The sequence below is a fragment of the Danio rerio genome, chromosome 7, assembly GCF_052040795.2.
Source record: "Danio rerio strain M-AB ecotype USA chromosome 7, GRCz13ab, whole genome shotgun sequence".
Classification (NCBI taxonomy): Eukaryota; Metazoa; Chordata; class Actinopteri; order Cypriniformes; family Danionidae; genus Danio; species Danio rerio.
The window spans coordinates 17,714,720-17,730,222 of record NC_141027.1 but is presented as its reverse complement, the minus strand read 5'-3'; the positions used below and the strand labels follow the sequence as shown (position 1 = coordinate 17,730,222).

At 34.4% G+C, this 15,503-nt stretch overlaps 3 protein-coding genes across 6 annotated transcripts in view; all 3 read left to right on the top strand.

Annotated features, from left to right (window-relative positions):
* Positions 1 to 4,732: 4,732 nt before the first annotated feature.
* LOC137496253 (uncharacterized) lies at positions 4,733 to 7,276 on the top strand. Its single transcript, XM_087260781.1, has 6 exons — positions 4,733 to 4,851; positions 4,959 to 5,315; positions 5,439 to 5,513; positions 6,467 to 6,589; positions 6,875 to 6,906; positions 7,118 to 7,276. The coding sequence occupies exons 1-6, from the start codon at positions 4,818 to 4,820 to the stop codon at positions 7,214 to 7,216; spliced, it is 720 nt and encodes a 239-aa protein (XP_087116907.1). The 5' UTR covers positions 4,733 to 4,817; the 3' UTR covers positions 7,217 to 7,276.
* A 2,510-nt stretch (positions 7,277 to 9,786) lies between these two features.
* Positions 9,787 to 15,349, top strand: nitr6b (novel immune-type receptor 6b). Of its 4 annotated transcripts, none has more exons than XM_087259166.1 (7): positions 9,787 to 10,107; positions 12,685 to 12,848; positions 12,957 to 13,310; positions 13,392 to 13,448; positions 14,524 to 14,631; positions 14,733 to 14,764; positions 15,187 to 15,349. In XM_087259166.1, the coding sequence occupies exons 2-7, from the start codon at positions 12,815 to 12,817 to the stop codon at positions 15,313 to 15,315; spliced, it is 714 nt and encodes a 237-aa protein (XP_087115292.1). In that variant the 5' UTR covers positions 9,787 to 10,107; positions 12,685 to 12,814; the 3' UTR covers positions 15,316 to 15,349.
* Positions 10,037 to 15,503, top strand: part of nitr5 (novel immune-type receptor 5) — a 44,254-nt gene continuing 38,787 nt past the window's right edge. The window contains exon 1 of the mRNA XM_087258602.1: positions 10,037 to 10,107. The gene's annotated coding sequence lies outside the window, so the exon portion shown is untranslated. The remainder of the gene's footprint in view (positions 10,108 to 15,503) is intronic.

Sequence of the window (15,503 nt, the reverse complement as noted above, 5' to 3'; positions counted from 1 at the left end):
GATTTACGACACCTAAAGAAGCGAGCGTTCAAGCTGCTCAGCTAATGTTTACATTTGTAATGTTCATGTTATTTGCTAATTAAAAACACACCTCATGTGGATTTTGATAACTCTAAATCTGCAGCTTATTACCAATAGGATCTGGATGCAGCCTTTATGATGCAAGCTGAGATTACATCCTTATGCCGAGTTTAGACTGCATGACCTTAGGCTTGATTTTGACTCGCCGATAGGTTTTGAGAAATCGCTGACAAATGCCTGAAATCACAGGCAAATCGGAGCTGGTTCACATGAGTGAACTATCGATAGATGCGATCTGAGAGAATCGCTGAAGAGTCGCCGATGCCTGTGAGATATATGACATGCTAAATGCCATGTGAAATCGAGTTTTGACTGAAAATAACATCTGCGATCACAGCCAATGAGAGAGCAGCATCCACTAGACTAGTGTTTGTGTGTGTACCTGCAGGCCAGTGGGTGAATGGGGAGAAGCTAAAAGCGCTCCTTTTCAGTTTATTTGGACTCAAAAAATGGAGGAAAAACTATTGTAAATTTGGCAGGATCACCTGAGTCTGTTTGACGTGTCATGTGAGCAATATCACAACCGGGTCAAAAAAGAAAGTTGAGGAGATACTAATTCCCTTCAAACCCAGGTGAGCAAATATGTACATTTTCTACTCCATTAAAGGCTTCTTTCTCATTATGTAGTTAATAACAAAAAATATACCATGTGTTTTGGTTGAGAGACGTAGTTTGGAGGAAGTTGTCAGTGATTCTTCCAATTGTAAAGTTATGCAATGTGAAACCCCCTGTCGCCGTTCTGTCTTGCAGTGTAAACAAAGCAGCGACAAAACACCAGCTCAGATAGTCATGCAGTGTGAAAACATCTGTGACACGACTACTTTCAAAATCATGCAGTCTGAGCTTGGCATTAGCGATGCAATTTCAGACACAATGCACTCAATGGAGTGAGTGATGTCACTGTGACGGGTAGGGTTAGGGGTGGAGTTAGGTGAGCGCATTAAAAATCATCGCATGCAGCTCAGATTGCACTGCACCGAGTCAGCAGCCAGACCCCTCTTCTTATTCCAGAGGTTGATATTGTCCTCAGAAATCTAATTTTTGGAGCTGCATCCAATGCTTTTAATAAACAGTGACATCACTAGCTCCATTGAGTGCATTGTGTCTGACATTGCAAGTTTGAGATATGCAGTCTCAGCCTGCAAATCCAAGTCTGCATCCAGATACTCTTAAAGAGTCGACTGAGTCTGCATACATTGAAAGGGTTAAATATCTGCAAATATATGGTATTTTTATGGTATTTTAAGTTTTAGAAGAATCAAAAAATTTCAGACACACACCTTTAACTATTGACTATGTTATTATTGATATGATTATAAAGGTTAAGTTCACCCAGTAATCACAAGTTTCTTTTTTACTCACCCTCAGACCAGATCTAAGAGGTAGGAGACTTTTTTCTACAGTAGAACAGTAAATAATTTTAGCTGAAACCATTGCCCTTTTCCATCTATACACTACCTGACAAAAGTCTTTTCGTCGATCCCAGTTGTAAAAGCAACAAATAATAACATGACTTCTAGTTGATCATTTGAAAAAGTGGAAGAAGGTAGATTTTTTCTGATATACAGTATCATGTTGAACTGCATCCCAATCATCTTGAATACTGCAGAAGACCTATTAGAACCCGCATGGACCTAAGATTCCCGCAGAAATCAATCGAGTTTGGTGAAGGGCAAATCATGGTTTGGAGTTACATTCAGTATGGGGGTGAGCGAGAGATCTTCAGAGAGGATGGCAACATCAACAGCCTGAGTTGTCAAGATATTTGTGCTGCCCATTACATTACAAACCACAGAAGAGGGCAAATTCTTCAGCAGGACAGCGCTCCTCATACTTCACCCTCCACATCAAAATTCTGAAAAGAAAGGAGGTCAAAATGATTTGGGATTGGCCAGCCCAGTCCCCAGAATTGAACATTATTGAGCATGTCTGGAGTAAGATGGAGAAGGCCTTGAAGATCATCCAAAGAATCTTGATGAACTCTGGGAGTCCTGCAATAATGCTTTCTTTGCCATTCCAGATGACTTTATTAATAAGTTATTTGAGTCATTGCAGAGATGTATGGATGCAGTCCTCCAAGCTCATAGGAGTCATACACAATATTCATTCCGTTTCCACTGCGCCATGACATTATATTCTATTCATTCATTCATTTTCCTAATATTTACCTTATTAGTTCCTTTATTCATCAGGGATCACCACAGCGGAATGAACTGCCAACTTATCCAGCATATGTTTTACACAGCGAATGTCCTTTCAGCTGCAACCCTGGGAAACATCCACACATTCATTCACACATTTTTTCTATGGCCAATTTAGTTTATTCAATTTACCTATGTCTTTGGACTGTGTGGGAAACCGGAGCATCCAGAGGAAACCCCATGTGAACACGGGGAGAACATGCAAACTCCACACAGAAATGCCAACCGACCGAGCCGGGACTCGAACCAGCAACCTTCTTGCTGTGAGTCAACAATGCTAACCACTGAGTCACCACTTTATATTCTACACTGTACATTATTTCTGTTAAATGACAAGACTTTTGTCTAAGCAAAGTCAGACCTTACTGTCCTAATGAAATAATAATAAATCGGGCCTAGTAGTGTCAACTGAGTAAATTGAAGATGCAGTTTGTATGTTTTTGTCTCTTACCTGCTTTGTACTTTAGACAAATAAGTCCTCCTCTCTGACAAAGTCACCTGACATTTATTCGCTACATGTAAAAAATAAACAAACTACAAAACAAAATTAAAAACCCATAGTTTCTAACAATGCATTGGGGATCCCATGAAGCAAAATGACCAGTAAGAATATAAAGATCATTGACAACATTATTGTCTGTGATCTGCAGCTTCAGACAAAGTGGAAAATCTGACTTTTTCTATGAACTAAAAAAGTCAAAGCTGGAATTTATCTTTTAGTCTTTTTTGCATTTTGTGTTATTGTGCCAAAGCAATACAAAAACCAAAAGAACAGAGAAGGAAAAACAAGGTAACATTGGTTGTATATTCACTATACACTATTGCCTCGTTTCCACTGAGTGGTATGGTTCGGTACGGTATGGGTCACCTTTATCAGGCTAAAAAGTGTTACAGTAGTTCACTTTTTGGTACCTTTAGACCAGGGGTCACCAACCTTTTGGAAACTGAAAGCTACTTCTTGGGTATCGTTTAATGTGAAGGGCTACCAGTTTGATACACACTTCCTAATAACAAATTTGCTAAATTATTATTATTAATTAATGATATTCATCTATGTGAAGACACTGATCATGTTAATGATTTCTCACAATAGTTGTCAACATTGATTGGAAACAGATAAATATCAATATGCAACACTTCATTTGTCTGAAATTGTTTTTAAAAGTTTTTTTTAATATAAAACTTAATGTCATTTTCAATTTTACTCCAATTCAAGTGTGATTTAAAAAGAATAGCTACAAAAAATATTAGATGCAGCTTACTGGTATGTGGTGCTATGGTAAGCTAATTTCATAACAGGCCCACGGGCAACTCGTGATCCTCGCGGGCCACCTGGTTGGTGACCCCTGCTTTAGACAGTGGAAACAGACATAAAAGCATACCATATTGTTCCGTACTGTACCCCTCAGTTAAAACGGGCCATATAAAGCTAATACCATCTAAAAAATGTGCTTTATAATTAAAAATAGTTTTGTGCTGTAAATATGGGCTACTTTGAAATTAATTTACCTTTCATATAAAGTGGCTCCGTGCTAAACTCACTAAAAGAAAAACTGCCTGAAGTGACATTAAATTATGCAAAAATTGTGTGAGACTGATAACAGCAGACAGAAAGAACAATGCAAAATTTGCTGTCCTGAACAAAGACACTGTATAAAAACACCTCAAATAAGCATCACCTATTTCTTTTGTAATTTAATGCAAAGATGATAAAATATGAAGTATAGCTTTTTAAATGCACCTACATTTTTTTAACTAAAAAAATCTACATATGATTTAAGAACCTGATGACCTCTTTTAAAGTTTTTATAGTCTCATGATGTCATCTTTTTTATGGTTATAGTTTTGTTATTTGTCAAATCTGTGATTGTCCCAAACACCCACTCAAGCTAGCAATGCAGACGAGGTCTGTGCAACAGTCGTTTGAATTCTTGCTGTTTCTAATGAGATAACGCTGTGGTCGTGAAACACTTTTGAGGCAGAGTTGTATCGTGACATTCACTTTCACATACGTGTACACAGGATATAAGTTCCTGCCGTCTTTTCGACAATTGCTATATATGGTGCTAATGAGGTCAGTGGTCGTTTCTGCCATCTTTAAAAAACAAGAAACCACAAACTGCTTTTGTATAGACAAATAACAACAACAACACCAAAAGGAAACTCAAATTTGTGTCCAGTGCACAAATAATTTACATAGACTAACAACAGTTTATTATTAAAAATAAATCTTAAAAACAACATGCATCGCGCACACACACACACACACACACACACACACACACACACACACACACACACACACACACACACACACACACACACACACACACAAACTATTTTATTACCATTTTTATTATAGACAATATGGCAACATTGGTCATAACATTCTTTTACTTCGATTTGCGAGTGAGCTGAGAGATATCAGGTTGAACCAATCACAGTTTGATTTCAGTGTGTCTTGGTTTGAAAGTGACCAATCACATCACATGCAAGTCTTCTAAAGAGGATTTTCAGACGTCCATTGCAGCAGATATGATCTTTTGGGTTATTTTGATGTGTTGGGCTTGTAAGTAGCATTTTTATATCTCTTTTGACTGTTTAAATATATGCTTATTCAATTATTGGAACTTAATACATCATTTTAATTGTTGAAATCTCACTGATTTGTTGTAGCTGGAGTCCAGTCTAACCACAGTGCTGAAATCATCTCATTACAAACATTTCAGCTGGGAGATGATGTTATCATCAAATGCTTCTTGACCAGAAAAGGTGTTGGCAAATCATTGGTTTGGTATAAACAGAGCACTGGAGAGATCCCAAGAGCTATCACAATATCATACTACAATCACAAGGGTGAAGTCATATTTGATGATGAATTTAAAGATGGGAGATTCAGTATTTTATCAAGTAAAGACTCTTTTCACCTCAACATCACAGCTGCCACCAAGCAGGACACTGGAATATACTACTGCGGCACGGTGTTCTTGAATTTAATAGAGTTTATCTCTGGAGCACATCTGATGCTACAAGGTAAAAAATATAAAGTAACCATATATATCTATAACCTTTTATTTCACAGATTTTGTGATGGAATATAGTTTTAACAAAAGTCGTTTAAATTCTAAAAAAAAATGGTTTTTTTTTATGATTAAGGAGCTGAGTCCAAAGATGTTAATATGGATTACAGAAAGATACCAGTTATGAATGGAACGACTATTAAAATGGCTGGTAATTTCTCATTTAATTGCTATCATATAGTCAACTATTTCATATTCCTATTTTAATACTTCCTATAACGAAATAATAGGCCACACAGTGGCTCACTGGTTAGTACTGTCGCGTCACAGCAAGAAGACTTGCTGATTCGAGCCCCGGCTGGGTCATTTCTGTGTGGAGTTTGCATGTTCTCCCCATGTTCATGTGGGTTTCCTCTGGGTGCTTCAGTATCTCCCACAGTCCAAACACATGCGATATAGGTGAATTGAATTAACTAAATTGGCCGTAGTGTATGTGTTTGAATGAGTGTGTATGGGTGTTTTCCAGTATTGTGTTGCAGCTGGAAGGGCATCCGCCGTATAAAACATATGCTGGAAAAGTTGGCAGTTAATTCCACTGTGGCGACCCCTGTTGAATAAAGGGACTAAACTGAAGGACAATGAATGAAAATAAATTATAATAATTCTTTAGTTGAAAACTGTACTTGGTAGAGAACATAGTTGTATTTTGTTCTTGTTTTTATGTACTAAATAACTAAGCTTTTATTTTTTAAATCCTAAGTGTTGTGTTGTTTAATGGTTTTCTGAGAATAACCCTAATATCATTTCAAGAAATGTAAAAGTATGATCCCACACTAAATAGTTATATGCAGTTCTAACATATATATAATATATAGTTCTAATATATATATATATATATATATATATATATATATATATATATATATATATATATATATATATATATGTATATATATATATATATATATGTGTGTGTGTGTGTGTGTGTGTGTGTGTGTGTGTGTGTGTGTGTGTGTGTGTATATATATATACACACACACACACACACACACACACACACACACACACACACTCACACACACATGTTTTTAATCGAAGAACTCCACTTTAAGATGTACACTGTCACTTAATGCCTTTTTTTAATCTATTTTTTTTTCATTTTAGACAGCAATAGCCAAAAAGTACGGGATTTTATGCTACTTTGTCTGATATCCTCGACTTTTATTGTGTTGATAATTATCACACTCACTGTTGATCACTGCAAATACTGGAGAAAAAGCCTAAAAGGTAAAATTCACACATACTTTCTGTTTCCCACACCTTCTGCACTGTAAAATATTATATGATCAATAAGTCTTGACAACATTCGTGTATTTTTATTAAAGTAAGGTTGTAAAGTCAACTTTAAGTTATTTAACTTTTTAATGTTTAACCATGCTTTAAATGATATTAACTGAGACATTAATCCTAAAATAATGTAATAAACCAATATCATGTGCAAACTTACTAAATACCCCATCATGAATGCATTATATTAAACGCAATGTCTTTCATTTTATGCTTATTTTAAAGGACCAATTGAAGTTACATCTTTGTTAAACAAGGTAATTCAATTTCTTTATCATTGAAGGCTGAATTTAGGGTGACACTGCATCATATGAATATTAATGGTCCTGTTAACTTTGGTCTGTCTGTCTGTCTGTCTGTCTGTCTGTCTGTCTGTCTGTCTGTCTATCTATCTATCTATCTATCTATCTATCTATCTATCTATCTATCTGTCTCTCTGTCTGTCTGTCTGTCTGTTATTTTTCACAGATCGGAAATTCACATTACACAGCTGTGAGTTTTGCCTCTGTCCCTCCAGCAAGGCGATCAAACAACAAGCATCTGTCAAGGGATCAGAATATGGTTTAGAATATTCTCTTCATAAATGTTTCTGACTTACTGTCAAAAAGTGCATATATATATATATATATATATATATATATATATATATATATATATATATATATATATATATATATATATATATATATTGACATTTCAAAAGCATCATTTAAAGCAAATGTAAGAACATAAAGAGTTCATCTTACTTTTGTGTGTTATGTAAAAATAATTTCTAATTAAAAGAAAAACCCTTAGACAATAAAAAGTAGAATCTGATCAAACAACTACATTCGTGGGGTTTATTCATAAACTAATTTTGAGAGGATCACGTGCTTATGATTGAACACAGCTGGCCGTGCATTAGCCAATTCATGATCCTCCAATCAGACGATTCCTTTGTCATGATAAATACCCTAAGTTCCTTATCAAAGTCATGTTTGTTTTGAAGAATCCCTCCTTCCACCCCTACTCCTACTTTCCTAGATGGGTGGCACGGTGGCCCAGTGGTTAGCACTGTCGCCTCACAGCAAGAACTAGGTCCTCACTAAGCTAACTGATGTTTCTGTTCGGAGTTTGCATGTTCTACAAGTGCTCACGTGGGTTTCCCCCAGGGCCCCTGGTTTCCTCCCACTGTCCAAAAACATGCAACTTAAGTCAATTGACTAAATCCAAATCGGCGTCATAGATGTGATCCTAGTAAACTGTTATTTCTTAAGAGCAATCACTATCTGTTCATTAGCTACTCCAAGCAGGGGAGTTTGCAAGATCTACCTAAGCTCAAACTCCCCTCTTGCCTTGCAACGGGAGGGGGCCCCGGGCTCGAGGATCTTATGAGTTCAGAGCTCTCTCTCTCGGGACAGCATGCCAAACACGCTTATAATTAATCATCAGCTAAGTGTGAATTCTTGAGGAGTATTTTATTGAGAACATAATGACATATGTAGCTGCACTGGTCTAAATAAAATGATAGCCACGCTTCATACTGATGTCGTTACTGTTTATTTGTTTCTCTCTTTCTCTCTCTTTGCAGTAGACACCGTGAAAACTACAAGAATTAGAACATATAACATAAAAAATATGCATTTCTCAGAGTCTTTTTTACAGTCTCTCACTTAAATGTTCGCTGATATGCATATGAATATGTGCGACAACTATGAATCCAGTAACATCAGTCTTTACACAACATTATTTATGTAAATTCACATAATACAACGCTATACACAAAATGTAACAGAATTAAATATAAATTACCCCTGCGCCCTCTTAGACCATGCAGATTAATTAACTCTCTCTCTGGCTCTGTATCGTTGGCTTCTCTCTGCCACCATGTCAGTTTCACCCATAATGCAATGGTCCCGCACTTCACATAACTCAAAACGTGATCTGTATTCTCCAATAGCAACTCTTTCATTTATTACAAGGGTGCACATTCTCTGCTTTGCATTATATTACATATTATGATTTTATAATATAAATTAACATACACATTATACAACATTACTTGAGTTTATAACAAAAACACAAATATACACAACTTTTAAGAAATATGTGTGTCCTTGACATTTACAACATATTTATGAAATAAACAATAACAGTGACTATAGGCTTAACATTAACACTACAATGATTATCAATATAAACAATAATATGACAAGTGTAAAATTTTAATTATGTTACCAGCATAATTAGCATTTTAGACAAAAGCATCCTCACAAACACATCTCTGCTATGAAGAAACAAAATAAGGCTGTAGTTAAATGACATAGTTGCTCAGAGAGATAAAACATGCAAAACAAAATAATACCCTATACATTGAGATCTTAAAAAGTTAAATCACCAGTTATAAAAACTAAGATCACTAACAGCAGTATTATCTGTATTCTGCAGCTTCAGACAAACTTGACCCTCTGAATCCAGATGAATTCAGAGCTGGGCATTTTTTTTTGTGTGTGTGTGTTGTGTCAATGACAATATTTATTGTTACCACTCACTGTGTTGTAATATAGGTTACATCAAAGTTTATTTTAATGTTTCACAAAGTGCTAATCTCAAGTGAAATGATGTGTCTCAACATGGTTGGAGTCGTCCCGATTTCACAGGCCTGGTGTGTCTGATTTCAGACATTATTTCAAGAATTAAAAAATCTTGAAATCTTCTCTGAGATACAAAAACAAGATATGCTTGTTAGGTGGGTTTTTAAACCATGACTGCTCATTTGAGCTGGCTCAATTTGGTTCTTGCATGCCATGAGTTGTTCCTGGATGGTCCTGACCATCAGATGACCATTAAAACATATTAAACCAGTTTATGACCAGTAAGAGCTCAATCCAGCAGCCATGATTCAAAACCTACCTAACCATATGCTGTTTTTCAACAGGGTGAAACTCAGCATAATTCACCTGTTTAGTTATCGTGCAATTACTCACAATTATGAATCCCTAAATAATGATGTAAAACAATAAACAAATAATGTAAATAGATTTGTATTTAAAAAAAAATATTTCAAACCACGGCAACCATAAAAGTGCCAAAACCTTTAGTTTTAATCCTTGCCACCCGCTATAAAACGAAAAAGAAGAAGAAGATGAAGAAGAAGAGGAAGAAGAAGAAGAAGAAAGAAGAAGTTTTTAATCATTTGACTTTTCAGTAACGTACTCGGTTCACGCATGAGCTCGTGACTAGCTGACAGTTTTTTTTTTGGTCTGGTTTCTTCTGGTCAGCACTGTTGGGTTAAATTCGGAGTTAGTTCTCAAAAAGTGTCTTCAAATGATAATATACGCAGGTTTATTTGTTTTTAAGTCAGAGTGACTCGGTCAGGTCTGTTTAATTTAGTGAACCGGTTCATTCAATGAAAGGAATCTGTTCATTGGACTGGTAACGGAAATCGCTCTGGGCTGTTTTCTGATGCTTTGGATAAGGTAAATATTAAGTAACATTTTAAATAATGATACTTTTCTTGCACATACTGAACATTTTGCTTCATAAGACATATGTGTGTGGTTAGGCGGTAATAATTTTGTTTTTATTGTAAGTTATATGGTTTTTCATCTCTTTCAAAGGGATTGTAATCATTCCGCTAAAATCTTTCAGATATAATATCTGCTTCTTAGATTGTAAATTAACTGCAAAGGGTGAGCAGATTTTAGTATAGAGAGCAGGTATACAGTAGGAGTGTCAAAAAGCTGAATTTTAGTCAATGTTTTTGTTCGTCACAATCTATCCACAAGAGGGAGCTAAAGCTAAATAAAAGAAATTAAACCATTTTAAAATACATTTTAACACACACACACACACACACACACACACACACACACACACACACACACACACACACACACACACACACACACACACAATAGTAATTAATAGGAAAGTTTATGAGAATATTTAAATTTTTAATCAGTTTAATATTTAACACATACAACTGAATTATGAGTTATATCTACAGGACGATTACAGCACTTCTACTACTGCTAATAATAGGAATAAGAAGACAAATAATAGTTATTTTATAGCATGTTTCTAGACTCTCAAAGCACATTGCAAATTTGAACTGAGAAATAATACCTGTACTGGACAGCATCTACCTGTATGTTAGATGGCACAGTGTACCAGATGGCCATTAAACATTGGTGGAGTAGAGCGAGAGACAGAACAACAGACATACTCAGTAGATATATAGGTGTGTTTAGAAAGCCATGATGATGGACAGAGCAATTTGGCCATGGTCACATTTCTATTCTTTTCAAAGTGCATTCTGAGATTTATGATGACAGAAGGTCAGAACCTCAGTTTAGCACTTTATCAGGTAGGTATAATGCTTTTTTGAGAGTTTAGAATCCCAATTACTATACTGGCTCATTAGGGCCCACACAAACAGGACACAACAGAATGAGGATCACCATTTTCATATTTCTCAGCAGCAGAGGTTATTATAGTTGGGCAAACTTAGAGCATAGTTAAAAGTGCCACATATATTATTATTATTATTGTTATTATTATTAATTATTGCATTCAAATTTGCACAAACAACAAAAGAAAACTAGTATTTTCATGACTTTCAGAAAAAAAAAATGTGTGAGACTGAAATCAGCAGTCAGAAGAGAAAACAATGTCAAATTTACAGTCCCGGACATAGCATTAGAAGCATCTCAAATAAGCATTAACTTTTTTTTTTTTTGTAATTTGATGCATATTTGATATAATACCAAGTATAGCTTAATTAAATGTATGTTTTTGTATGTCTTAGAGTATTTAAAAAGCTGTTGATCTTTAAATGCATAACAACCACCATGTGCAAAGTGTCCATTCTCTCATTCTGGAAAAATTCCATTGGATCAGCAGACTCTGCAATACTCCGACAAGCCTTTCTGACACTAACACAACCACACCAAATTTAAACCCATCTAAATCACCTTCTTTCCTCATTCTGGTGGTTGGTTTAAACTTCATCAGATTTCTTGACCATCTGCATAAATGCATTGAGCTGCTGCAGAGTGATTGGCTGATTAGATGCTTTATGTTAAATAAGTGTATGCATATTATTCATAGTTGCAGATTCCACTTTTTTACAGTCTTATGTTTTTATCAGTTTTAAGCAGGATATAGTTTTGTTCCATGTCAAATCTGTGGTTGTCAAAAACACCCACTCAAGCGAGCAATGCAGAAGACATCTAAAAATGCAGTGGTCGTCTGCATTCTCACTTTTTCCAACGAGGTAACACTGTGGTCGTGAAACCCTTTAGAGACAGTGTTGTATGTAAATGTGACTTGCACTTTCACTCACATGTGCACAGGATATATGTTTTTGCTGTCGTGACCTGTTTTTGTCGACAATTGCTAAATATGGTGCTCATGAGGTCAGTGGTTGTCTCTGATAGCCATCTTTAAAAAAACAATAACAAGTAAACCACAAACTGTTTTTGTACAGTACAGACGTTTATCAAAACAACAACAACAACAACAACAACAACAACAAAGGAACTCAAATTTGTGGCACATACTGTAATTCTTGATTTATATCTCAAATGTACTCTATATATAAACTTGAAATACAACTTGGGTAGTATTTTAATTGTTGTTATTCATGTCAGAGTGTTAAAACTAATTTAATAATATTGATAATAATAATTTATTTTTTTAAATAAATATGTAAAAAAATAATCTTGGACTTGATTTCACTGCGGTTTCTCATTCCTTTTTTTCAATAATTTAATGTTGTTTACACATAAACACATTTCAAGCTAAAATAATGTTATATATATTGGCCATTTGCATTCAAGAAGACAATAGGCTCCTTAAACTATTTTTATTAACTTTAGTAGGATTGTAGAGCTACTGTAAATTACTACTCTTTTTTTCTGTAGTACAGTGTAAAAACAGTATGATCATTGTGCAAAGTTGACCCATTGACCCAATGCATTAACCACTATTATTATATACAATAAAGCAAATAAGACATTGATCATGACATTTTGCTTCAATTTGGGAGTGAGCTGAGAGATATCAGGTCGATTTCAACCAATCACAGTTTCAGACAGATCAGTCTGTCTTGGTTTGAAAGTGACCTATCACATCAGAGGCAAGTCTTCTAAAGAGGATTTTCACACATCCATTGCTTCAGACATGATCTTTTGGGTCATTTTGATGTGTTTGGCTTGTAAGTAGCTTTTTTATTTCTCTTTTGACTGTTTAAATAAAAAAAATATTTATTTATTGGAGTTCCATACATCATTTTAATTGTTGAAATCTCACTGATTTGTTGTAGCTGGAGTCCAGTCTAACCACAGTGCTGAAATTGTCTCATTACAAACATTTCAGCTGGGAGATGATGTTATCATCAAATGCTTCTCGACCAGAAAAAGTGTTGGCAACACATTGGTTTGGTATAAACAGAGCACCGGACAGATCCCAAGAGCAATCACAATATCATACAACCACAAGGGTGATGTCATATTTGAAGATAAATTTAAAGATGGGAGATTCAGTATTTTATCAAGTGAAGACTCTTTTCACCTCAACATCACAGCTGCCACCAAGCAGGACACTGGAATATACTACTGCGGGACGGTTTTCTTGAATTTAATACAGTTTATCTCTGGAGCACATCTGATGCTACAAGGTAAAATATATTCATTCTACTATTTTGTGAGGGAATAGACTTTTTTAACCATATAACATCATTTAATTTGTTATTTCCAAGGAACTCAAGACGTCAACATGGCATGTGAGAATATTCCAAATGGAACCACCGTTAAAGGTGCTGGTAATTCTTCTTTTAATTTCTATAATTTTCTAAACTATTAGTCCTTCACTTTTCTGTTTTGGTAACTTGTTACCTGTCACTATGTTGAACCAGAGCTGTGGTTCAAGATAGTGATTGTATCATTAAGCCACAACAAAACACATTATAAATATCCTTGCATTATTAGATATAAAATATCAAGCATGACTTCTGCAAACAAAAACTGCAAACAAAAACTGCACTTTTTTCTGGTGATTTTTTTTCAACCAGTGGCATTTTAGATGATGATGATGATGAATGAATTCTCCTTAAGTTCACAGCAGTTTTGTGTCAGTCATACATTATAATTTATTTATTTTTTTAAATGTGTGTGTGCAGATTTGTCATTATACATGTATTTGTAAAATGTATTTTTTGTTTTGTGAACTGTGTACAGTACATGGACCACAAAACCATAAGGGTAAAGTCATAAGGATAATAATGGTAAAGTTTTGAAAATTGAGATATGCATCTGAAAGTTTACAAATTGGCTAAAATAAAAGGCTTTCCAATGACATGATTTGTGCGAGCATAATATTTGTTCAAGATACAACTATTTGAATATCTAGATTATGAGGGTTATGCATATTGCTAATCCAAAATTACGTTTTGATATAGTTACAGTCGAAAGTTTACAAAATTTCCTCATGAAAGATGAGATTTACTTAATATTCTGATCATTTTGGCATAAAATAATAATCTATAATTTTAACTTATACTATGTATTTTACCATAAATATACCAATGCGGCATAAAACAAAAGGTTTTATGGTCCAGGGTCTCTGTATTGCTTATTTAAAAAAAATATATATTAAATTTAATAGAATTTAATAGAGAAATGAGTCACCTGGTTTGATATTTTATCTAATGCCGTGATCTTTAAGCTTAAGTCATAGTCATGTATTTTGCGCCATAGAAAGCATTCTGCACAATACACACAGTTCTAATAAAAGGATTTTGATTCTGGCAATGCAGTATTTAGTAGAACTTTATATTTTGACTTACTTGTTGCTTTATTTTTAAATTGTTGTATATTTTTTCTCTATTTCAGATAGCAAATTTCAAAAGGAATGCTTAATATTCTCCAATGTTGTTTTTGTGCTGGTAACTATCACACTTCTTGCTGATCGCTGCATACATCGGAGAAAAAGGCACAGAGGTAAAATCTATACACACAAACAGTTTAATATGCAAAATTGTTAAATATGCAATCACAAATGTTTGTCAAAATTGAACCCAAATGTTCTGCACATTTTAAAGGACCTGAAAATGTAGCATCTCCATCATGTGAGGTAATTTATTGTTATTCTTATAAAAATGGAATCTGGTAACAATTTGTGATAAGCTTCCATTAGTTAACACTGTTTAATGCATTAACGACAATTAGCAATATTTAGAAATAAGAAACTGTACGTAATCTGTTGTATCTTTTTAAATATTACTAAAGAATTGGTTTGTTTTTGTTCGGTTCTGTTATAAATTGTATTACCTAATGCAAATATGATTTTAATTATGAATATTTAGAAATTACTGACATGGAGCCTTATTGGAAAATGTTATTAGAATCTACAGTACACAATCCTACTTCTAACCCAATGAATATTACAACTACATTAATAACAATGTGATTTGTTTCTTAATCAGGAAAAAAAAAACAAATATATATATATATATATATATTCGTGTATTTCTCATTTTATTTATTTTTTTTCAGATTAGAGATTCAGATGTGAATTATGCAGCTGTGAGTTTTGCCTCTGTTTCACCGGCAAGAAGATCAAACGACAGACAAATGGCTGCATACAGTGAAGTGAATTTAAAGTCAAGAGATTACATGATTTAACAAAACAATAAACTTTTTACAAAAAAGAGAAAAATATCAGACCTGACTTTTTTTAATGTAGAGATTATACCGAGTTCATCTTGCCTCACAAAGGTAGAATGTGATCTTCACTTTTGTGTGTTCCACTGTATAAATATACTTAGTGTTTAAAGATTTAAAGTTACAAGCACACTTTATTGAGGCCATAA